Source organism: Manacus candei, unplaced genomic scaffold, assembly GCF_025592945.1.
Source record: "Manacus candei isolate 608988 ecotype Guabito, Panama unplaced genomic scaffold, ASM2559294v1 h1tg000045l, whole genome shotgun sequence".
Lineage (NCBI taxonomy): Eukaryota > Metazoa > Chordata > Aves > Passeriformes > Pipridae > Manacus > Manacus candei.
The window spans coordinates 4,891,781-4,917,081 of record NW_026138093.1 but is presented as its reverse complement, the minus strand read 5'-3'; the positions used below and the strand labels follow the sequence as shown (position 1 = coordinate 4,917,081).

The following is a 25,301-nucleotide window of genomic DNA, read 5'->3' as shown; positions in this document are numbered from 1 at the left end:
GGAAAGAGCTGCTTTTCCCTTTTTTAAGCTCTGCGCTGCAATGGCCGGCCCCACCTCCTGGAAAATTGAATCCAAATGAAGATTCCTGCCAGAGAAAAGGTGCCACCACAGTAAGGTCTTTGCTGCCCAAGAAGTGCCCAGACTGTCCCAAAATCTACACCTCAAAGACAAAGCTTCCAGAATTTTTTCCTGGTGGCTAGAGCTGCTGTTCCCTTTTTTCAGTCCTGTTCTGTAATGCCGGTCCCACCTCCAGAGAAATTGAATCCAACTAAAGATTCCTGCCAGAGAAATGGTGCCACCACAGAAAGGTCTTTGCTGCCCCAGAAGTGCCCAGGCTGCCCCACCAACTTCACCTCAAAGGCAAAGCTTCCAGACTTTTTTCCTGGTGGAAAGAGCTGCTGTTCCCTTTTTTCAGCCCTGCTCTGCAATGGCCGGTCCCACCTCCTGGAAAATTTACTCCAAATAAAGATTCCTGCCAGACAAAAGGTGCCACCACAGGAATCTCTTGCTGCCCAAGAAGTGCCCAGGCTGCCCCACCAACTACACCTCAAAACCAAAGGATCCAGACTTTTTTTCCTGGTGGAAAGAGCTGCTGTTCCCTTTTTTCAGCCCTGCTCTGCAATGGCCAGTCCCACCTTGTAAAAAATTGAATGCAAATGAAGATTCCTGCCAGACAAAAGGTACCACCACAGAAACGTCTTGATGCCCAAGAAGTGCCCAGGCTGCCCCAAGAACTGCACCTGACGCCAAAAGATCCAGATTTTTTTCCCTGGGTGAAAGAGCTGCTGTTCCCTTTTTTCAGCCCTGCTACAATGGCTCGTCCCACCTCCTGAAAAATTTACTCTAAATGAAGATTCCTGCCAGACAAAAGGTGCCGCCACAAAAAACTCTTCCTTCCCAAGAAGTTCCCAGGCTGCACAAACTACACCTGAAGCCAAAGCTTCCAGATTTTTTCCTGGTGTGAAGAGTTGCTGTTCCCGTTTTTCAGGCCTGCTCTGCAATGGCCGGTCCCACCTCGTGAAAAATTTAATCCAAATGAATATTCCTGCCAGACAAAATTTGCCGCTACAAAAAACTCTTGCTGCCCAAGAAGTGCCCAGGCTGCCCCACCAACTACTCCTGAAACCAAAGGATCCAGACTTTTTTTCCTTAGGGAAAGAGCTGCTGTTCCGTTTTTTCTGCCCTGCGCTGCAATCTCCAGTCCCACCTTTTTAAAAACTGAATCCTACTGAAGATTCCTGCCAGACAAAAGGGGCCACCACAGGAATCTCTTGCTGCCCAAAAAGTGCCCAGACTGCCCCAAGAACTGCACCTGAAGCCAAAGGATTCAGACTTTTTTTCCTTGTGGAAAGAGCTGCTGTTCCCTTTTTTCAAGCCTGTTCTTCAATGGCCGGTCCCACCTCCAGAAAACTTTGCTCCAAATGAAGATTCCTGCCAGACAAAAGGTGCCACCATAGAAAGGTCTTTGCTGCCCCAGAAGTGCCCAGGCTGCCCCACCAACTTCACCTGAAGCCAAAGCTTCCAGACTTTTTTCCTGGTGGAAAGAGCTGCAGTTCCCTTTTTCCAGACCTGCTCTTCAATGGCCGGTCCCACCTCCTGGAAAATTTACTCCAAATAAAGATTCCTGCCAGACAAAAAGTGCCACCACAGGAATCTCTTGCTGCCCAAGAAGTGCCCAGGCTGCCCCACCAACTACACCTCAAAACCAAAGGATCCAGACTTTTTTTCCTGGTGGAAAGAGCTGCTGTTCCCTTTTTTCAGCCCTGCTCTGCAATGGTCAGTCCCACCTTGTAAAAAATTGAATGCAAATGAAGATTCCTGCCAGACAAAAGGTACCACCACAGAAACGTCTTGATGCCCAAGAAGTGCCCAGGCTGCCCCAAGAACTGCACCTGACGCCAAAAGATCCAGACTTTTTTCCCTGGGTGAAAGAGCTGCTGTTCCGTTTTTCAGCCCTGCTACAATGGCTCGTCCCACCTCCTGAAAAATTTACTCTAAATGAAGATTCCTGCCAGACAAAAGGTGCCGCCACAAAAAACTCTTCCTTCCCAAGAAGTTCCCAGGCTGCACAAACTACACCTGAAGCCAAAGCTTCCAGATTTTTTCCTGGTGTGAAGAGTTGCTGTTCCCGTTTTTCAGGCCTGCTCTGCAATGGCCGGTCCCACCTCGTGAAAAATTTAATCCAAATGAATATTCCTGCCAGACAAAATTTGCCACTGCAAAAAACTCTTGCTGCCCAAGAAGTGCCCAGGTTGTCCCACCAACTACTCCTGAAGCCAAAGGATCCAGACTTTTTTTCCTCAGGGAAAGAGCTGCTGTTCCCTTTTTTCAGTCCTGCGCAGCAATGGCCGGTCCCACCTCCTGGAAAATTGAATGCAACTGAAGATTCCTGCCAGACAAAAGGTGCCACCACAGAAAAGTCTAACTGCCCAAGAAGTACCCAGGCTGCACCAACTGCACCTGAAGCCAAAGGATCCAGACTTTTTTTCCTTAGGGAAAGAACTGCTGTTCCCTTTTTTCAGCCCTGCTGCAATGGCTTGTCCCACCTCCTGAAAAATTTACTCTAAATGAAGATTCCTGCCAGACAAAAGGTGCCGCCACAAAAAACTCTTCCTTCCCAAGAAGTTCCCAGGCTGCACAAACTACACCTGAAGCCAAAGCTTCCAGATTTTTTTCTGGTGGAAAGAGCTGCTGTTCCCTTTTTTCAGACCTGCGCTGCAATGGCCGGTCCCACCTTTTAAAAAATTGAATCCAAATGAAGATTCCTGCCAGACAAAAGGTGCTACCACAAAAAACTCTACCTTCCCAAGAAGTTTCCAGGCTGCACAAACTACACCTGAAGTCAAAGCTTCCAGATTTTTTCCTGGTGGAAAGAGCTGCTTTTCCCTTTTTTAAGCTCTGCGCTGCAATGGCCGGCCCCACCTCCTGGAAAATTGAATCCAAATGAAGATTCCTGCCAGAGAAAAGGTGCCACCACAGAAAGGTCTTTGCTGCCCAAGAAGTGCCCAGGCTGTCCCAAAATCTACACCTCAAAGACAAAGCTTCCAGAATTTTTTCCTGGTGGAAAGAGCTGCTGTTCCCTTTTTTCAGTCCTGTTCTGTAATGCCGGTCCCACCTCCAGAGAAATTGAATCCAACTAAAGATTCCTGCCAGAGAAATGGTGCCACCACAGAAAGGTCTTTGCTGCCCCAGAAGTGCCCAGGCTGCCCCACCAACTTCACCTCAAAGGCAAAGCTTCCAGAATTTTTTCCTGGTGGAAAGAGCTGCTGTTCCCTTTTTTCAGCCCTGCTCTGCAATGGCCGGTCCCACCTCCTGGAAAATTGAATCCAAATGAAGATTCCTGCCAGACAAAAGGTGCCACCACAGAAAGTTCTTGTTCCCCAAGAAGTGCCCAGGCTGCCCCAAGAACTGCACCTGACGCCAAAAGATCCAGACTTTTTTTCCTTAGGGAAAGAGCTGCTGTTCCGTTTTTTCTGCCCTGCGCTGCAATCTCCAGTCCCACCTTTTTAAAAACTGAATCCTACTGAAGATTCCTGCCAGAAAAAAGGTGCCACCACAGAAAACTCATCTATCCCAAGAAGTACCCAGGCTGCAACAACTACACCTGAAGCCAAAGGATCCAGACTTTTTTTCTTCAGGGAAAGAGCTGCTGTTCCCTTTTTTCAGTCCTGCGCTGCAATGGCCGGTCCCACCTCCTGGAAAATTGAATCCGACTGAAGATTCCTGCCAGACAAAAGGGGCCACCACAGGAATCTCTTGCTGCCCAAAAAGTGCCCAGACTGCCCCAAGAACTGCACCTGAAGCCAAAGGATTCAGACTTTTTTTCCCGGTAGAAAGAGCTGCTGTTCCCTTTTTTCAAGCCTGTTCTTCAATGGCCGGTCCCACCTCCAGAAAACTTTGCTCCAAATGAAGATTCCTGCCAGACAAAAGGTGCCACCATGGAAAGGTCTTTGCTGCCCCAGAAGTGCCCAGGCTGCCCCATCAACTTCACCTGAAGCCAAAGCTTCCAGACTTTTTTCCTGGTGGAAAGAGCTGCAGTTCCCTTTTTCCAGACCTGCTCTTCAATGGCCGGTCCCACCTCCTGGAAAATTTACTCCAAATAAAGATTCCTGCCAGACAAAAGGTGCCGCTACAAAAAACTCTTGCTGCCCAAGAAGTGCCCAGGCTGCCCCATCAACTACACCTCAAAACCAAAGGATCCAGACTTTTTTTCCTGGTGGAAAGAGCTGCTGTTCCCTTTTTTCAGCCCTGCTCTGCAATGGCCAGTCCCACCTTGTAAAAAATTGAATGCAAATGAAGATTCCTGCCAGACAAAAGGTACCACCACAGAAACGTCTTGATGCCCAAGAAGTGCCCAGGCTGCCCCAAGAACTGCACCTGACGCCAAAAGATCCAGACTTTTTTCCCTGGGTGAAAGAGCTGCTGTTCCCCTTTTTCAGCCCTGCTACAATGGCTCGTCCCACCTCCTGAAAACTTTGCTCCAAATGAAGATTCCTGCCAGACAAAAGGTGCCGCCACAAAAAACACTTCCTTCCCAAGAAGTTCCCAGGCTGCACAAACTACACCTGAATCCAAAGCTTCCAGATTTTTTCCTGGTGTGAAGAACTGCTGTTCCCGTTTTTCAGGCCTGCTCTGCAATGGCCGGTCCCACCTCGTGAAAAATTTAATCCAAATGAATATTCCTGCCAGACAAAATTTGCCACTACAAAAAACTCTTGCTGCCCAAGAAGTACCCAGGCTGCCCCACCAACTACTCCTGAAGCCAAAGGATCCAGACTTTTTTTCCTTAGGGAAAGAGCTGCTGTTCCGTTTTTTCTGCCCTGCACTGCAATCTCCAGTCCCACCTTTTTAAAAACTGAATCCTACTGAAGATTCCTGCCAGAAAAAAGGTGCCACCACAGAAAACTCATCTATCCCAAGAAGTACCCAGGCTGCAACAACTACACCTGAAGCCAAAGGATCCAGACTTTTTTTCCTCAGGGAAAGAGCTGCTGTTCCCTTTTTTCAGTCCTGCGCTGCAATGGCCGGTCCCACCTCCTGGAAAATTGAATCCGACTGAAGATTCCTGCCAGACAAAAGGTGCCACCACAGAAAACTCTTCCTGCCCAAGAAGTACCCAGACTGCACTAACTACACCTGAAACCAAAGGATCCAGACTTTTTTTCCTGGTAGAAAGAGCTGCTTTTCCCTTTTTGCAGTCCTGTGCTGCAATGGCCGGTCCCACCTCCGGAAAACTTTACTCCAGATGAAGATTCCTGCCAGACAAAAGGTGCTACCACAGAAAGGTCTTGATGCCCAAGAAGTTCCCAGGCTGCCCCAAGAACTGCACCTGAAGCCAAAGGATCCAGACGTTTTTTCCTGGTGGAAAGAGCTGCTGTTCCCTTTTTTCAGCCCTGCTGCAATGGCTTGTCCCACCTCCTGAAAAATTTACTCTAAATGAAGATTCCTGCCAGACAAAAGGTGCCGCCACAAAAAACTCTTCCTTCCCAAGAAGTTCCCAGGCTGCACAAACTACACCTGAAGCCAAAGCTTCCAGATTTTTTCCTGGTGGAAAGAGCTGCTGTTCCCTTTTTTAAGCCGTGCGCTGCAATGGCCGGTCCCACCTCCTGGAAAATTGAATGCAAATGAAGATTCCTGCCAGACAAAAGGGGCCAACACAGGAATATCTTGCTGCCCAAAAAGTGCCCAGGCTGCCCCAAGAACTGCACCTGAAGCCAAAGGATTCAGACTTTTTTTCCTGGTAGAAAGAGCTGCTGTTCCCTTTTTTCAAGCCTGTTCTTCAGTGGCCGGTCCCACCTCCAGAAATCTTTGCTCCAAATGAAGATTCCTGCCAGACAAAAGGTGCCACCACAGGAATCTCTTGCTGCCCAAGAAGTGCCCAGGCTGCCCCACCAACTACACCTCAAAACCAAAGGATCCAGACTTTTTTTCCTGGTGGAAAGAGCTGCTGTTCCCTTTTTTCAGGCCAGTGCTGCAATGGTCGGCCCCACCTCCTTGAAAATTATATCGGACTGAAGATTCCTGCCAGAGAAAAGGTGCCACTACAGAAAACTCTTCCTGCCCAAGAAGTACCCAGGTTGCACCAACTACACCTGAAGCCAAAGGATCCAGATATTTTTCCTGGTAGAAAGAGCTGCTGTTCCCTTTTTGCAGTCCTGTTCTGTAATGCCGGTCTCACCTCCAGAAAACTTTACTCCAGATGAAGATTCCTGCCAGACAAAAGGTGCCACCACAGAAAGGTCTTTGCTGCCCAAGAAGTGTCCAGGCTGCCCCAAAATCTGCACCTCAAAGCCAAAGGTACCAGACATTTTTTCCTGGTAGAAAGAGCTGCTGTTCCCTTTTTTCAGTCCTGTTCTGTAATGCCGGTCCCACCTCCTGAGAAATTGAATCCAACTAAAGATTCCTGCCAGAGAAATGGTGCCACCACAGAAAGGTCTTTGCTGCCCAAGAAGTGCCCAGGCTGCCCCACCAACTTCACCTCAAAGACAAAGCTTCCAGAACTTTTTCCTGGTGAAAGAGCTGCTGTTCCCTTTTTTCAGCCCTGCACTGCAATGGCCGGTCCCACCTCCTGGAAAATTGAATGCAAATGAAGATTCCTGCCAGACAAAAGGTGCCACCACCGAAAGGTCTTTGCTGCCCAAGAAGTGCCCAGGCTGCCGAAAGAACTGCACCTGAAGCCAAAGGATCCAGACTTTTTTTCCTGGTGGAAAGAGCTGCTGTTCCCTATTTTCAGACCTGTGCTGCAATGGCCGTTCTCACTTCCAGAAAACTTTACTCCAGATGAAGATTCCTGCCAGGCAAAAGGTGCCACCACAGAAAGGTCTTGATGCTCAAGAAGTGCCCAGGCTGCCCCACCAACTACACCTGAAACCAAAGCTTCCAGAATTTTTTCCTGGTGGAAAGAGCTGCTGTTCCCTTTTTTAAGTAGTGCGCTGCAATGGTCGGTCCCACCTCCTGGAAAATTGAATCCAACTGAAGATTCCTGCCATACAAAAGGTGCCACAACAGAGAACTCATCTATGCCAAGAAGTGCCCAGGCTGCCCCACCAACTGCACCTCAAAGCCAAAGGATCCAGACTTTTTTTCCTGGTGGAAAGAGCTGCTGTTCCCTTTTTTCAGCCCTGCACTGCAATGGCCGGTCCCTCCTCCTGGAAAATTTATTGTAAATGAAGATTCCTGCCAGACAAAAGGTGCCACCACAGAAAACTCATCTAGCCCAAGAAGTACCCAGGCTGCCACACCCACTGCATCTCAAAGCCAAGGGATCCAGACTTTTTTTCCTGGTGGAAAGAGCTGCTGTTCCCTTTTTTCAGCCCTTCGCTGCAATGGCCAGTCCCACCGTTTAAAAAATTGAATCCAACTGAAGATTCCTGCCAGACAAAAGGTGCCACCACAGAAAGTTCTTGTTCCCCAAGATGTGCCCAGCCAGCCTTACCAACTACACCTGAAGCCAAAGGATCCAGCCTTTTTTTCCTGGTGGAAAGAGCTGCTGTTCCCTTTTTTCAGCCCTGCTCTGCAATGGCCGGTCCCACCTTTTAAAAAATTGAATCTAGCTGAAGATTCCTACCAGACAAAAGTTGCTACCACAGAAAACTCTTCCTGCCCAAGAAGTAACCAGCCTGCCGCAGCAAATAGACCTGAAGCCAAAGGATCCAGACTTTTTTCCTGGTGGAAAGAGCTGTTGTTCCCTTTTTTCTGTCCTGCTCTGCAATGGCCGGTCCCACCTCCTGGAAAATTGAATCCAACTGAAGATTCCTGCCAGACAAAAGGTGCCACAACAGAAAGCTCTTGCTGCCCTAGAAGTGCCCAGCCTGCACAAACTACACCTGAAGCCAATGGATCCAGACTTTTTTCCTGGTGGAAAGAGCTGTTGTTCCCTTTTTTCAGTCCTACTCTGCAATGGCCGGTCCCATCTCCTGGAAAATTTACTCCAACTGAAGATTCCTGCCAGACAAAAGGTGCCACCACAGAAAACTCTCCCTGCCCTAGAAGTGCCCAGCCTGCCCCACCAACTACACCTGAAGCCAAAGGATCCAGACTTTTTTTCCTGGTGGAAAGAGCTGTTGTTCCCTTTTTTCATGTCTGCGCTGCAGTGGCCGGTCCCACCTTTTAAAAGTTGAATCCAACTGAAGATTCCTGCCAGACAAAAGGTTCCACCAGAGAAAGTTCTTCCTGCCCAAAAAATGCCCAGGCTGCCTCAAAAACTGCACCTGAAACCACAGGATCCAGACTTTTTTTACCGGGGGAAAGAGCTGCTGTTCCCTCTTTTCAGTCCTGCTCTGCAATGGCAGGTCCCACCTCCTGGAAAATTGAATCCAAATGAAGATTCCTGCCAGACAAAAGGTGCCACCACAGAAACTCTTCCTGGCCAAGAAGTACCCAGGCTGTACCAACTAAACCTGAAGCAAAAGGATCCTGCCTTTTTTTCTTTGCGGAAAGTGCTGCTGTTCCCTTTTTTTAGTCCTGCGCTGCAATGACCAGTATCACCTCCTGAAAAATTTAGTCCAACGGAAGATTCCTGCCAGACAAAAGGTGCCACCACAGAAAACTCTTCCTGCCCTAGAAGTGCCCAGCCTGCCCCACCAACTACACCTGAAGCCAAAGGATCCAGACTTTTTTCCTGGTGGAAAGAGCTGCAGTTCCCTTTTTTCAGGCCTGCGCTGCAATGGCCGGTCCCACCTCCTGGAAAGTTTATTGTAAATGAAAATTCCTGCCAGACAAAAGCTGCCACCACAGAAAGGTCTTGGTGCTCAAGAAGTGCCCAGGCTGCCCCACCAACTACTCCTGAAGCCAAAGGATCCAGACTTTTTTTCCTTAGGGAAAGAGCTGCTGTTCCGTTTTTTCAGCTCTTTGCTGCAATGGCCAGTCCCACCTTTTAAAAAATTGAATCCAGCTAAAGGTTCCTGCCAGACAGAAGGTGCCACCACAGAAAACTCTTCCTGCCCAAGAATTGCCCAGGCTTCCCAAAAAACTACACCTGAAGCCAAAGGTTCCAGACTTTTTTTTCCTCGTGGAAAGAGCTGCTGTTCCCTTTTTTCAGTCCTGCACTGCAATGGCCGGTCCCACCTCCTGGAAAATTTATTGTCCCTTCTCCTGAAAAATTTACTCCAACTGACGATTCCTACCAGACAAAATGTGCCACCACACAAAACTCTTCCTGCCCAAGAAGTACCCAGCCTGCCCCAGTAACTACACTTGAAACCAAAGGATCCAGACTTTTTTTCCTTAGGGAAAGAGCTGTTGTTCCCTTTTTTCAGTCCTGCGCTGCAATGACCGGTCCCACCTCCTGGAAAATTAAATCCAGCTGAAGATACCTGCCAGACAAAATGTGCCACGACAGAAAACTCTTTCTACCCAAGAAGTACCCAGGCTACACCAACTACACCTCAAAACCAAAGGATCCAGACTTTTTTTCCTGGTGGAAAGAGCTGCTGTTCCCTTTTTTCTGCCCTGCTCTGCATCGGCCGGTCCCACCTCCTAGAATAGTGAATCCAAATGAAGATTCCTCCTAAAAAAAAGTTGCCACCACAGGAATTTTTTGCTGCCCAAAAAGTGCCCAGGCTGCCCTACCAATGGCACCTGAAACCAATGCTTCCCGAATTTTTTCCTGTTGGGAAGAGCTGCTGTTCCATTTTTTTAAGCCCTGCGCTTCAATGGCCAGTCCCACCTCCTGAAAAATTGAATCCAAATGAAGATTCCTGCCAGACAAAAGGTGCCCCAACAGAGAGGTCTTACTGCCCAAGATGTGACCAGGCTGCCCACCACTTACATCTGAAACCGAAGGATCCAGACTTTTTTTCCTGGTGGAAAGAGTAGTTTTTCCCTTTTTTGTGCCCTGCTCTTCAATGGCCTTCCCACCTCCTGAAAAATTGAATCCAACTGCATATTCCTGCCAGACAAAATGTGCCACCACAGAAAACTCTTGCTGCCCGAGAAGTGCCCAGACTGCCCCAACAACTACAGCTGAAAGACTAAGGTTCAAGACTTTTTTTCCTTAGGGAAAGAGCTGCTGTTCTCTTTTTTCTGCCCTGCGCTGCAATGGCCGGTCCCACCTCCTGAAAAATTTACTCCAACTGAAGATTCCTGCCAGACAAAAGGTGCCACCACAGAAAGTTTTTCCTGCCCAAGAAGTGCCCAGGCTGCACCAACTACACCTGAAGCCAAAGGTTCCAGACTTTTTCTCCTTAGGGAAATAGCTGCTGTTTCCTTTTTTCAGCACTGTACTTTAATAGCTGGTCCCACCTCCTGAAAAATTTACTCCAAATGAAGATTCCTGCCAGACAAAAGGTGCCACCACAGAAAGCTCTTCCTGCCAAAGTGCCCAGCCTTCCCCAGCAATTGTACCTCAAAGCCAAAGGTTCCACACTTTTTTTCCTGGTGGAAAGAGCTGCTGTTCCCTTTTTTCTACCCTGCGCTGCAAGGGCTGGTCCCTCCTTTTAAATATTGAATCCAAATGAAGATTCCTACCAGACAAAAGGTGCCACCACAGAAAACTCTTCCTGCCCAAGAAGTGCCTAGGCTACTCCAACAACTGTACCTTGTGACAGGTAATGAGGCTTTAAATTTAGGTTGCAAGCTATAAAAGATTTTTTAATGCCACAAACAAGCAAAAACGGCTGACCAGGCGACCGGAGGAAACCCCTGTTCCTGCCGCAGTCCGCAAAGGGGAACAGAAACAGCACTTATTATACCCTCCTTTGTCACCTCCCCCCCAAAGTCATGTCATCAGTCCATTGGTGGAGATTTCATGGGCTGCATCCTGCTTGGTTCCCTCTTCGCGGGCCAGCTCTGGGTTGGTTCCTCCTTTCACGGGCCATCTCCGTTGTTGAGGGGTGTCCACCAATAATTTTAAAGTCATTAGTCTCTATTAGGCCGTGGTTCTGGAAACTTCCATCAGGATGACGGTTGATCACCCGGACTCTTCGTGGCCGACCCCTCCGTATTGCTCCCCATTAATATGCTTAGAACAAACAGCTTCAAAGTACAATATGCTAAATCATCATTGCGTTGTGGTAAATCAGTTTGCAGCTTACAGAACTTGTGGTTAGGCATTGCATAACACTCTAACTTGTGATTCCAACAAAGCAGTTAACACAATATAATAGCTTTATTAACTCTTTCTCTCATTTGAACAGCAAATTTCTTTAGATCACTTATAACACTGCTCCTCGCAGGTAGGATTTGGGTGTGGGGGTCTCAGTTTTGGTGTGTGGGGGGGTCTCAGTTTGGGTCTGAGGGGTCTCTGGGGTGTCAGCTTGGGTCAGGGGGTCTCAGGCTTTGGGTCTGGGGGTCTCAGGGGTCCCAAGGCCTCAGTTTGGGTCTGGGGGCCTTCGTTCTGGGGGTCTTAGTTTGGGTCTGGGGATCTCAGCTTTTGCGTCTGGGGGGCTCAGGATTTGGGTCTGGGGGTCTCAGTTTGGCTCTGGGGATCTCAGGTTTTGGGTCTGGGGGGCTCAGGATTTGGGTCTGGGGGTCTCAGGGTTTGGGTCTGGGGGGCTCAGTTTGGGTCAGGGGGGCTCAGTTTGGGTCCAAGGGGCTCAGGATTTGGGTCTGGGGGTCTCAGGGATCCCAAGGTCTCCATTTGGGTCTGGGGGTCTCAGGGTTTGGGTCTGGGGGGTCTCAGGTGGTCTCAGCATCAGGTTTTGTCCCCCACACCCGTGTCAAAATGTCCCCCGCCCCCCCCCCCAACCAGTATTTCCTGTTCCCAAACTGGGACAGGGAACCAAAACTGGGAGGGGGAAGGGGGGAAACTGGGAGGGGCTGAGGGGGGCCCAATGACCTTCTGATGGGTCTGGGGGACCCCCAAAGACCCCGGGGGGACCCCCAATGACCCCTCACTGTTCTGGGAACTCCCAAAGACCCCCCCCAGCAGGGACAGGGACCCCCAGTGACCCCCTCAGGGTCAGTCGCCCTCCATGGGGGTTGGGGGGCACTGGTGACCTCCCCTAACCCCCCCTCTGTCCCCGCAGGCTCCCAGTGCTCCCAGACCCCCCCCGAAGGCTGCGCCCCGTGCATGACCCCTGGAGCCCCCCGAGACGCCGACCCCCGTGACCGTGACCACCGGGAGCCCCCCGAGCCCCTCCTGCTCCCCGGCCCCGCCCCAGGGGTGGCTCCGGGTGTGGGGGGGGCCCCCCTCCCGCGAGGGGCCCGTGGGGACCCCCCTGACCCTCGAGTTCCAACTCCGAGGCCCCCCCGACACCGCCCTGACCTGGCTCCAGGCGTGTCCCCCCGGGCTCGGGGAGGTCCCCCGGAGCTGCCCCTGGCCCCAGGAGGTGGTGGCCACCCGGGGGGCCGCTGGATGGACCAGGTGGTGCTGGAAGGGGGGGGAAGCTCCACCCTGACCTTCCCCAAACTGTCCCACAACGACTCCGGGCTCTTCTTCTGCCGCATGGAGTCCGGGGGGGAGACGGCCCAGAGCTGCGGCACCTTCGTCAGGGTCCTCGGTGAGTGGGGGGCGCGGGGGGGGCTCAGCCAAGTCACTCGGCCCCTCCCGGTGCCCCCAGTATGGTACCAGTATAGCCCAGTCCCTCCCAGTTTAACCCAGTCCCTCCCAGTATACCCAGTCCCTCCCAGTGTACCCAGTCCCTCCCAGTTACCCAGTCCCGTTCCCACAGAGCCGGTTCCCGCCCCGTTCCTGGCGCTGAGGGAGAGCACCAAGAACCGGATCCTGACGGCGCAGGGGGTGCTGCTGCTGCTCTGCTCGGCCGGGCCGGGGCTGCTGCTGCTGCTCAGGGTGGGACACTGGGACAAACTGGGACAGCTGGGACAGGGGGACACCAACTGGGACACTGGGACACCAACTGGGACACTGGGACAACTGGGACACCCAACTGGGACACTGGGACACCAACTGGGACACTGGGACAACTGGGACAGGGGGACACCAACTGGGACACTGGGACCCCCAGTTCTGTCACTGGGACCCCCAATTGGACACTGGGACCCCCAGCTGGGACACTGGGGACAGCAGCTGGAACTTTGGGACCCCTAAATGGGACACTGGGGATGCCAATTGGGACACTGGGGACACCTAATTGGGACACTGGGGACACCAACTTGGACACTGGGGACACCAACTGGGACACTGGGGACACCAGCTGGGACATCGGGTCATGTAAATGGGACACTGGGGACACCAATTGAGACATTGGGGACATTAATTGAGACCCTGGGGACACCAATTGCCCTCCAGGTCCCCCAAAATCCCCCCCTGGGTAACCCCAATCCTCCCCAACCCCCCAAACCCCCTGGTACCCCCAATTCCCCCCCCCCCCAGATGCCCCAAAATCCCTTCAACCCCCCCGTACCTCCCAGTTCCCCCCAGTCCCCCCCAGTTCCCCCCAACCTCCTCTTGCCATCCCCAAATCCCCCCAGTCCTCCCCAGAGACACCCAACCCCCCCTGGCCACCCCTAAATCCCCCTGGTGCCCCCCAAAACCCCCCTGGCCACCCCTAAATCCCCCTGGTGCCCCCCAAAATCCCCCTGGCCACCCCTAAATCCCCCTGGTGCCCCCCAAAACCCCCCTGGCCACCCCTAAATCCCCCTGGTGCCCCCCAAAACCCCCCTGGCCAGCCCAACCCCCTCCGGCCACCCCTAAATCCCTCTAGTGTCCCCCAAACCCCCCAGCCCCCCCAAAACCCCCCTGGAGCCCCCCCAAACACCCCCTGGCCACCTCAAAACCCCCTTGTGCCTTTTTTTCCCCCTCCTCCGGCCACCCTTAAATCCCCCCTGGTGCCCCCAGAAACCCCCCCCGGCCACCCCAAAACCCCCCTAGTGCCCCCAAAACGCCCCCTGGCCACCCCAAAACCCCCCTGTGCCCTCTTTCCCCCCCCCCGGCCACCCCTAAATCCCCCCTTGTGCCCCCAGAAAACCCCCCCTGGCCACTCCAAAAACCCCCTGGTGCTCCCAAAACCCCCCTGGCCACCCCAAAACCCCCCTGTGCTCCCTTTCCTCCCCCCCCGGCCACCCCTAAATCCCCCCTGGTGCCCCCAGAACCCCCCCCCGGTGCCCCCAGAACCCCCCCCCCGGCCACCCCAAAACCCCCCTGTACCTCCAACCCCCCCCCGCCACCCCTAAATCTCCCCTGGTGTCCCCCAAAACCCCCCTGGCCACCCCAAAAATTCCCTGTGCCCCCTTTTTTCCCCCCCGGCCACCCCTAAACCCCCCCTGGCCACCCCTAAATCCCCTCTGGTGCCCCCAAAGCCCTCCTGGCCACTCCAAACCCCCCCCGTGCCCCCTGTTCCCCCCCCCCAGAAGCGCTGGGCCAACGAGCAGCTGCTGCACCCCGAAAAAACCACATGCGAGGAGGAAAACCTCTACGAGGTGACGTTCTGGGGGCCCCCGTGCCCCAAAATCGTGCTGGGGGGGGGGTCTATCACTCTCTAAACCCCCCCAAACCGACCCGAATCCCCCCCTTTCCTCGTTTTCAGGGGCTGAACCTGGACGAGTGTTCGATGTACGAGGACATTTCCCGGGGGGTCCAACCCACCTACCAGGACGTGGGGACCCTCCCCGGCGACTCCCAGCTGGAAAAGCCCTGAGGGACCCCCCGAAAAAGGGGGGTGGGACCCCCCGGGAAGGGGTTTGGGACCCCCTGGCTCTGCTTGGCCCCCCCCAATGCTCTACTCTGGTGACACAAGGCTGTGCTGACCCCCCTCCAAAATAAAACTGCTGTGGGTTCTGTGGGTTTTGGGGGGTTAGTTACTTGTTAGTAATTAATGAGTGGTTAATTAATCAACAAGGGGAGGCAGGTGAGAGCAGAGATGCCTCAGAGTCTGATGGGAAGGGGGGTCTTGTAGTGACCCCCATTTTTCCCCTATTATCCCCCATTTTCCTTCTTCATCCCCTATTTTCCCCATTTTCCCTCATTTCTCCCATTTTCCCTCATTATCCCCATTTTCCTCATTACCTCGTTTTCCCTCATTTCCCCCATTTTCCCCCCTTATCCCCTATTTTCCCTTATTTCCCCCATTCCCCCCATTATCCCCACTTTTCCTCTCAGACACCCATTTCCCCCCCTTTTCAACCATTATCCCTTCTTTTCCCTCCATTATCCCATATTTTCCCCCACTGTTCCCCGTTTCCCCCATTATCCCACATTTCTCCCCTATTATTCCCCATTTTCCCTCATTATCTGACATTTTTCCCTATTATTCACCATTTTCCCCCATTATCCCCCATTATCCCACATTTCTTCTTCCTTATCCCCCATTTCCCCCTCACTATCCCCCATAATCTCCTATTTTTCCTCATTACCCCTCATTTTCCCCATTTCCCCCTCACTCTCCCCCATTACCCTCCCATTTCTCTCCCTTTCTTCCCTATTTCACCTCATTTTACCCCATTTCCCCCCATTATTTCCCATTTGCCCTCATTATCCCCCATTTCTGCCCCATTATCCTCCATTTCTACCCCATTATCTGTCGCTGATAATGTCGGAACGGCCAAAGCGACACGAAAAAAGGTTCCAGCAAAGTTTATTCCAAGGAAAAAGCAGGGACAGCCACCCGGGGCTGCTGCGCAGCCCCTTAAGTACAGTTTTTGAACACACGTAATGCACACCGATAGGACAGTTCAAACTTTCACACCAGAATTCTTACAGCTAATAGGTGCATTTTCTAAACTCTACTTTCTCACAACAACTTTGCTCTTTCTCAAAACAGCCCAGTTCTTTCCCACAACAGTCCCGAGCACCTGCTCTTATTTTTCTCTCATGTTGATGTTCTTCCCAACCACTCTCGTTCAAAACAGGTCCTTGTTCTCATGAGACAGTGCTCCTGTTCTCATGAGACAGTGTTCTCTGTTCCCACAGGACAGCTTCTTCAGGATGCATCAGTATGTTGTCAGGATCAGGGCCTCCATTTTCAGTCCTCTCTTTCAGTCTATCTCAGGGGTATACTTTGATCTGGTCAACATCTATTGCTTCGTCAGTATGTGCCAAGGTGCTGACAGACCTGCTGTCACCCCTGACAGTTTTCTTCCTTTCTGAGGAGGATTTATTTTTCTTAGGTGGGAAATTGCCAAAAATAGACAGCAAAATCAGACTGCAGTTCAGAGATCACACTCTCATCTCCGTGGAACCAGATCAAGAGAATGCTGTGGGTACAGTGAAGCCACCCCTGTACATTTGGGGTGGGCTGGGGAGTGCATGTGAGGCATGGGAGTTGTTGCTCTCCTGTGCAAAAGGTCTATGAGGGTCATGCAGTTACACTGAGCTGGATCCTGCATCCCATTAGGGTTTGTTAGGATACTGTGGGGTTGTTTGTTGAGTGATATGGCACATTCCAACCTTATGTAGCAGTTCGTTTGGATACATGTCCGGAATAAAGCCAAGTGCTAGAAATACTCAAACACACAAAATATCTTTTATTACAGTGAGAATAATAGTAATAATAAACGTAGCAAGAGGAATTAAAAACTAAAAAAAAAGGATACAAAATAACTATCTTATCGGGTGGCATTAAAACAAATACTACGAACAGCCTTTAATACAGTATTAACTAGTGAAAAGGGATACCAAAAAAGGATCTTAACACAATATTATGGATAACACGGTATTGGTTAGTAAAAAGGGAAACTAAAGGAAAAATACCATAAACATAAAAGGGGAATTAAAGGAACACTAAAAGGATATTAAAAAGTTTGTTCTCTCAGTTGCTTCCTGTCAATAAACTGTGCTTACCCACACAGACAGGCCAGGGCTGCCAGGATCTGCAGCAGCTGGTCGGTGCCCGTGCTTAGCGGGCGTCCCCGTGGAACAACACAGTCTCCATGGCAGGATGAGGATCGCTCACCCCAGCAGTCCTGACACCCCATTTTATCAGCTCTGCATTACACCACGTAGGGCCAGTACCCAGTATAAGGTGATGCCTGAGTGGCAGCCAAACCCTGCCTGTTCATCACCTGATAGCAACAGTCTGTGCATGCCCTGCTGTAGGGCAAGGGGCCAGCGACCCCTGCCCACAGAATCTTCCTCCCATCATCATCTTTCTCACCCCTATGTATGACCTCTAGCATTGTGTTTCAAGGGTAGATGTATCTATCTTGCAATATGTAGCCAAACCAAGGAAGAACTCAGCTCTGATAATAGGGGATATTAGGCTGACTTGCTAAAAAGCACAATGGACCTTACAATTAGCTTGTGCCATGAAGTTACACTGTACCATACTCTGGCTGGTTTCACATCCTAATATGATTCCTTTCTCATGCCTCTATGCTCCATTGATCATCTAATTCAAAAGTACCCCCCTTACAGACATGAAACAGTTTAAAGTCCTGTAGATGTAGAGATGAAAAAGTCATATCTAAAATATAGTGCTAGCTTGTTCCTAAGCGTTTCCAAAACTCCTTCCCATCAGGTGCCAGGATGGGTGGGCAGGAGGTGACTTTATTTATTCAGACCATTCTTGTACGTGTGACTGCTGCTCTTTCACCCCTTTCCCCCTATTTCTGGGTTGGTTTCTAGAGCTGTTTTTGAAAGAAACACTTTTTACACCCTCACACGTGAATATTTTTAAAGAAATACAGGACACAAAAATCTAGTAAAACCAAGATTTAACAAAATGGTGAAATCACACTCCTTTATGTACTCTGAGCACTCTGCTACTGACAGTTTGTGTAGTTCTCCATATACTGAAAATGTAACTAAGGATCAAGCAATTTTCTGTGTATTCTTTATTTCCTTTTAAATTTTTTTTCTGTCATCAAATTGGCTGCAGGATTTGGTCCTGTCTTTGCAGAGGATGAATGTCACTGTCTTTTTATGTTTGATATTTTATTGCTTAGGGGGACTGTCAGTGGGAGAAGTGGTGGGAAGGATCCTCCACTCAGGGGCTGGAGCTTCAGCTTCTAAAGAAGGCTGTACTTAATCAAAGAGCTGCAACTCAGGATTTCTCCCAGCCTTCCAGAACTTTTCATTTAGCCAGCTGAGAGTGCCCAGGGCACAGCCAGGTTAATGTTTAACTCTTCCAACACTGGGCTCATCCCGAGGATATCCTGTCATCCTGAGAAGAAGGAAGGGAGATGCTGTGCCTGTTCCCTAGGGCTGGGCAGGAAGCAAAATCTTCAAAGCCCTGGCCCTTCTGAAGGAGTTGATCTTGTGTTATTCCTCAGTAGTCAGCACTGAAAATTCTGTATCTAAGATACAATGAAAAGGAGAGTTGATGAGAGACTTGTGTGGGGGAAAGTGGGTTTTTTTGTTTGTTTTTGTGAGGATCTTTTAGTGCCAAATGAAGGTTGGATCATGAAAATCAGTCTTGTTACTGACAAAAACTGTAAAGGCATTTGAATGCTTTCAGACACTGTAACCATTTTCCTTTCTTTCACTTTCTCACCCCTTGCAAATCAGACACAGTTCCTAGAGGACAGGAGAATAAAATAAACAAAAAAAAGAAATTGTTTTTCTACTCATGAGGTCTGTTGGTTTTGAATGCATTTAGATCCTACTGCTTCCATGCTCTTTTTCAAGTAGCACCAGATAAATACCTATGAACTACTGAGATGAGAGTGATCATTCTTACTTCACAAAATGTTTCTCTTTTTTTTTTCCTATCCTGTGTCCCTTTTTTGTTTTGTGCCATGGAGTGACTATATTTTTGTTCTAAGCTAATTCACTGCTGCTGTTTTGGGTACAACTAATGTCAAGCAGCAAACCTGTAGCATGCCAGAAACAGGCTACAGTGGATTGAAGACACAACTTATGTTTGATTGTGTGTAAATACAGAGAGTTAGTTGGGTTTATCTGATAGCCTGGCAGAGAGAGGACCAGGACAAACTGTTTTCAGTAACTGTGCTGTTCAGACACCTGATAAGATGGAGAGTGCTTTGGAACAACTGATATGCTTTGAATAAGAAAAGAATAATCAGGTCCATTGGCACTGGCTTATCAGGAAGGAAGTAAAATGCCAGCACTTTTACATGAGCAAAAGGAAATGTTTTAGACACTTTGGGCCATTTTTCCACTGAAATTAAATAGCAGGAGGCTTTGAGTGTGCTGGAAGGATAATGGAAGGATAAATGGAAGGATTTATTACCTTGACAGAATGACAGGTGAATGTGTTCAGAGAGGAGTCCTCAGCAACAAGAACAGCTCTTTGGATAAGTGACCACATCTATTCATGCTTTTTTTGGTAGAGATTAAGTATTTATTTATTTATCTACTCTCCCCCACAGATGATGATAGTCTGGCTTTGGAATCAGCAACACACTTCAGCCACTAATACAAGGCAATATGTGAGCTGCTGCTGCTTCCAAAATGCAGTATCCTGGCATTTCAGTCAACTTTATAATCTGGCAAAAACCCACTTGGCAATATTAAAATCTAGCTTCTGAAGTACTTTTATTTCTGAAAGCTTTTTGATGTCTTTTTATATCTCTTTAGCATATATTAAATTTCTTGGGAGCAGTGGCCAGGATGTACACTTGATGGATGACTGGGGTGGGGAGTCTCCCCCCACCCTCTGCTTTTTTTTCCCTCCCCTTTCATTTTAAGAGGTGTGATAATTGTGCATTAGGTAATGCTGGAACATGAATCCTGCAGATGCAGCTGTTTGACAACATTAAAGTGGGGGGTTTGTACCATTGTTAGGTAAGTTAGCAGAGATTTTCCAAGCTAAGAAGGACAGCCTGCTGCCAAGCTCTGGCAACTCTCTTAAGAAGTCTTTTGCTTGAGGATGCCCTGAGGGAAACGATGACTGGATGCTTTTCTGAGGGCACAAACTGCCTGTTTTCTCTTCCATAGCATTCAGAATGGGACTCCTTGTTCCAGCCTGCCTGCTCAGGGTTTTGTGGTGCTGGGTTGGGGTTTTCATGTGGTTTTTCTCCTGGGATAAAGTTGTATACAGTGAATATTGATTATTCATCCCATGTCTGGTTCACTGTCTACATCCTGAATTTGACCCAGTCTGTGTAAACGAGGAATGCATTGAAACAAAGTCAAGGATCCTTCAGTGACTTGCTTTTGTGAGTTCAATCTTCTGAGACCTCTGATGAGTCTGGCAGGGCAGTGCCTGTGTGCAGAGGGGCAGGGAAACAGAGTCCCAGCCCAGCAGCAGTGCCAGGGAGCAGCAGCATTTGGCCTGTTGAGAGCTGCTCTTTTTCTCCTGCCCCCCTCCCCTTCTGGGCCTCGGTGAGGCCTCAGTGCTCTGGGCCTTGGTCCCTGGGCTGGGCTGGGTCAGTCCTGTGGCCATGGCACTGCTGGCATGAGCTGGGCTCCACTGCACTCTTTCCACCACACAAGGGGCTCCATTTGCTCCGGGCACAGCCTGAAGCCTCAGCTCTTCTTCTCCAGGGCTCTCAAGAACAAGCCCAAGGAGCAGACTCTCCAGAGGGTCCTTGCCTTGCTGGTTTCTCCCTGGAGTCCGTGTGCTGCCCCCAGGGTCCCACTGTGGGGGCTGAGGGGCTGAGGCTGCTCCAGCTGGTGCTGGTGGTGGCCAGTGCCCCTGGAGATGGCAAATGGGGCCTGAGGAGCCCGGGGCCGATTCTCTGCTGCTGTGCTGGGGAGCGGGGCTGGCCCTGGGGCTGCAGGAGCTGCCTGAGCTGATGATGTGCTGAGCATTGCAGCCCCAGAGGGCCTGTCCCTGAGCTCCATGGCCTCCATGTCCTGCTGCAGGGCCAGACCTGAGTGTGCTGCTCTGCTGGGCTGGGGCAGGGGCAGGGAGATGGGGGGACCAGGGAGGGGCTGGACTGGGCAGTGCCAGGGAGGGGAAAACCCCAATGTTGAGCTGAACTGTGTGAGTGGGCAGGGTGGGGGCTCTGCCGCCCTGGGGCACCTCTGGAGTCAGTGTTTCCTTTGGCACTCACAACTTATCTCAGAGGAGATGGTTTTGCAGAGTTGGCTTTCCCCCTCTTTCTCAAGGTTTTCTCTTTTGTTTTCTCATCCCTTAAAGGGAAAAGGGGGAAGGGAAGCACATGTCGATCCCTGCTTTTATCTGTATACAAAAGGGAGTTGGGGTGGGGAGGGAGGGGGGAAACAAAGCGATTTATCCCTCTATTCTCTCTCTTTTATCCCATTCCCGCCTCCCTCGCCACACCCCGGGCGACTGTTTCCCCGCCGCCCCTCCTCGCTCGTCCCGCGGGGCAGCTCTTTCAGCTCCGGGGCGGCGGAGACTCCCCCGGCGCGGCCCTTTGGTTTCCCTCGGTTTATTCTCCGGAGCTGATTCTGTTCCGAGCTCGCCCCCCTCTCTGGCGACCCCCGCCAGGGCCCGTCCCGGGGCGGCTCCTTCAGTGCCCCGGGCGGCGGGGACCCCTCGGGGCGGCTCCCCCAGGGCCCCGCCCGCCGCCGCCGCTCCCCGGGGCCCTCCCCGCTTCCTGCCGGGATCGGACACCGCCGGCGGCCCCGGCCCTGCCGGGCTCCATCAGCCTGAGCAATTGCTGCCAAGGAGGGGCCGGGGGCTTCCTCTTGGCCTTCGTCTCCCTGGCGCTGGGGCTCGGCTTCTACCTGCGCCAGAAGGTGAGGGGGGTCCCAGGGGGTCGTGTGTCCCCCCAGAGCGTCTGTGCCCCCCCGGGGACCCCCCACCCCGCTGTCACCCCCTTTTCTCTCCCCACAGAGCTCCTGAGCCGGCGGCGGCCGCAGCCCCTCCCCGGGGCCTCGGGCCCAGCCTGGACCCCTCCTGTCCCTGTGAGGATTTTGGGGGGTCGTGTGTCCCCCCCTCCCCTGGTGCCACTTCTGATCCCAGGAAAGCTTCCCAGTTCTCCCCAGTCCCTGTTATTGGGGGGCAGTGGGGGAGGGGGGGTGGATAACGAGGGGTGGAGCCGAGTTTGGGGGGGGCAGAACTGGCTCCGGGATGGATCGGGAATAGGGACTCCCCTGTTTCCCCCCGTGTAAACCCACTCTGGGGGGGCTTTGGGAGTGCACCTGCCCCTCAGTAGGCACCCAGCTCATCCCAAAAGGTGCTGGGAACCCCTCAAAACCTTCTTAGAGCTCCCCGAGGACCCCCAAACACACTCAAAGCCCACCCAGGACCCCACCCAACCCCTTCTCTGGGGGGACTTCTCTGGGTACTGGTGGTGCTGGGAGCCCCCCCGGCTGCGGGCGAGGAGCTCTCGGGTGAGCGGAGGGTGGTAAGGGGGAGGTCGGTGGGAAAAGGGGGGGCTAGAGGGGATAAAGGGGTAGTGGGACCCCAAACTGAGTGGGAGGGGAGTGAGACCCCCCAAAAGTGGAGGGGAGGACCACTGAGGATGATGGGAAATAAGTGGGAGAGGTCAGGAGAGTGGGGAAAGAGGAGGGTGGGACCCCCAAACTGAGCATGAGAGGGCTGGAGAGTGGGACCCCCAAACTGAGCATGAGAGGGCTGGAGAGTGGGGGGATGATGTGGAAGGGGTGAAAGAGGGGAGAAAAATGGGGATTGGGACCCCCAGAGTGATCCTGATTGGGGCTGGGGATTGAGTGGACTATGAAAAAGTGGGAGGAACAGGGAGAAGGGTAAAAGAGCAGGGGTAGTGTGGTGGGATAAACGGTACCATAAGAGCCTTTGGGCACAGGAGGGCTGGGAAAGGGGGGTGGCCCCTCTGAGCTCCCAACTTACTGTGGGGTGCTGGGGGCTGCTGGATCCAATCTCAACCTTGGATCATGCCAACAGTTTCAGTTTAGAGGAATTACAGAAGTGTGACTGAATCACTTTTGCCCTCCAGCTTTTAATGATGGCAAATCAGATCTATTGATAAAAAGGAATTTATTTAGGGATACAAATGATCAGACAAAAGATCTTCATCAGAATTACTTAGTGCATAATATATACACTAAAACTACCTGTACAGGATAAGATAGGACAGTGCTCTACACTAAAGCAATTGTTGAAGCAATTCTACTCAAGCTGCCACAAAACGAGAAATTCTTAATTAGAGACAGATGGAACTCCCCCAGACCAACGCTGGTGGGGGGATCTCTGCTCTCAACCTCCAGGAGTGACCCTGGGGGGGTCCCCAGCCAAGGCAGGAATCTCCACACACCCCCCAAGAAGGGTTCTGTTGTCAGAACCTGCCCCTGGGAAAGCGGACTGGTCCTTTGTGGTGGAAAGGGATGGACTGACAGTCACTGGACTCCAGGGGTTGCCTCCCCATTAGGGGCTTCATTCGGGGTGGAAGAAGCGGCCGAAGCTCTTCCTGCAGTCGGGGCACTGGTGGGGCTTCTCTTACTGGTGGGTCCGTTGGTGTTTGGTCAAGGTAGAGCTGCGGGTGAAGCTCTTCCCACACTCCCCACACTTGTAGGGCCTCTCCCCGGTGTGGATGCGCTGGTGGGTGATGAGGTTGCAGTTCCGGTTGAAGCCCTTCCCGCACTCGGTACAGCGGAAGGGCCTCTCATCCGTGTGTGTCTGCTCATGCCTGAGGAGATGTGAGCTGGTCTGAAACCTCTTCCCACATTCCCCACACGTGTATGGCTGTTCTCCAGTGTGGATGACTTGGTGCTTACGAAGGTTGGAGCTGTCCCTGAAGCTCTTTCCACATTCCCAACACATGTAAGGACGTTCCCCAGTGTGGATGTGCTTGTGTTTGCGAAGGGTGGAGCTGTCACTGAAGCTCTTCCCACATTCCCAACACGTGTAAGGACGTTCCCCAGTGTGGATGTGCTGGTGGGTGAGGAGGGTGGTGCTCCTCTTGAAGCTCTTCCCACATTCCAAGCACCTGAAGGGCTTCTCCCTGCTGGGAGGCTGATCAGGGACCACCAGCTCAGAGCTCCCCCTCAAGCTCTGGCCGCCTTCCCGGCACAGGCTGGCTCTTTCCTCCTCAGAGCACCCTGGGCTGGCTTTGGAGCCCCTCCTGCGGGGGGATCTCCGGCCCTTTTCCTCCCCGCTGCCTTCCTGCGCCGGGGAGCCCTTCAAAACGGCCTCTCCCACCAGGGTCTCACGGGGGGATTTGTCCTCCGCGCTCTCCGTCCTCAGCTCGGGGCCTGGGGCAGGAAGCAAGAAGGACAGGCAGGGGATTTGCCTCCGGCCCACAGGGAAGGCCAAGGACATCCCCCCAACTCCGGCCCCGGCAGGACGGCGGCGCCAGCGGGGTTGTCCTGCAGCCGGGGCCATGCTGGGCTGACAGAGCCAGCACAACCCCCGCCCAAAGGGACACTGACTTCCTCCTCACCTGCCTGGGTGGCCCAAGGCATCTTCCTCTTCCTCGCAGCCTCCTCCTCCATCCGCCCAAGCTTTGGGAAGGACAAATCCTGATGGGGGGAAAACAAGCGTTTGGGTTTGGGGGTTCCTCCTGCCCAAGTCCATCTCTAGAACTCACCGGACATCCTGGGTCCATAAAAACCTCCAAAACACCAAGGATCAACCCAGAGAACCCCAAATCATCGAGATTCAGGCAAAAGCCTGTAAGAAATAGTGAGAAGACTCCTGCCCTCCCAAACTGAAAAGCTGAGATTCACCTAAAAATACTCTAAAATATGAAGATTAGCCCAAAAAAATTCTCCTAAGATTTCCCCTTCTCTGGTTTCCCCCCTCTAGGGTTCAGAGAGTCTCCCCTGTCTGGGATGCTGGGGGTTCTACCTAGAGATGCTGGGAGTGTTGGGGATCCCAAGGCTCCCTTCTCCTCTGATTCTCGCTTTCGGGATGCTGCATTCCCAGAAATTCCCCCTCTCCAGGTTCTCCACTTTGTGTTCCTAGGGGATCCCAGGGGTCCCCACTGTCCAGGCTTCCCCTTCTCCGTGTCCCCCCTCTCCAGGCTCTCAGGGCTCTCGAAGCTCCTCCCTATCTCCAGCCTCCCTCGCTCTCCAGGGATCAAGGCATGGGGACACAGAGGTACCCCCACGGCAACCCCACTCCTGCTCTCCCCACTCCCCTCAGCCCCCCCCTCCCACCCCTTTCACATCAGCCCCCCAAACCCCGGCTCCCCCCAGCTCCCTTTGGGGGTGACCCACCCGCTCTTTTCACTTCTCTCTGTACAAAATTGCTTCCCAATATCCAACCTAAACCTCCCCTGGCACAGCTCCAGACCCAGCCCTCTTGTCCTACTGCTGCTTCCTGGCAGAACAGCCCCACCCCCACCTGGCTCCAACCTCCTGGCAGGGACTTGCAGACAGTCAGGAGGTCTCCCCTGAGCCTCCTCTTCTCCAGCCTCAACACCCCCAGCTCCCTCAGCCTCTCCTCACACCACTTGTGCTCCACTCCCTTCCCCAGCCTCGCTGCTCCTCTCTGGATCCTCTGCCCCCAAAAATGCTCCCCCTCCCATAGAAAGGCCAAGGGCATCTGAGGACAGTTGGGGGCTTTGTGGGGCACTGGGTGATTACTGGGGGATACTGGGACACACTGGGGGGAACCAGAGAGCAGTGGGAGGACTGGGGGGGTATTGAAGGACACTGGGAGGGCACTGGG

The 25,301-nt window shown here is 52.2% G+C and overlaps 2 protein-coding genes across 2 annotated transcripts in view; one reads left to right on the top strand and one right to left on the bottom strand.

The window, feature by feature from the left end:
- The window catches only part of LOC127474833 (zinc finger protein 883-like), a gene marked incomplete at its 3' end in the record, with an annotated part of 325,030 nt that overhangs the window by 122,048 nt on the left and 177,681 nt on the right, over positions 1 to 25,301 (bottom strand). Inside the window, exon 4 of the mRNA XM_051796136.1 lies at positions 23,197 to 23,556. Coding sequence (XP_051652096.1) covers positions 23,197 to 23,556 — 360 coding nt within the window. The remainder of the gene's footprint in view (positions 1 to 23,196; positions 23,557 to 25,301) is intronic.
- On the top strand, positions 12,011 to 14,646 carry LOC127475005 (B-cell antigen receptor complex-associated protein alpha chain-like). The gene is made up of 4 exons (XM_051796306.1): positions 12,011 to 12,440; positions 12,612 to 12,730; positions 14,251 to 14,319; positions 14,427 to 14,646. Exons 1-4 carry the CDS (start codon positions 12,011 to 12,013, stop codon positions 14,535 to 14,537), a joined length of 729 nt encoding a protein of 242 aa, XP_051652266.1. The 3' UTR covers positions 14,538 to 14,646.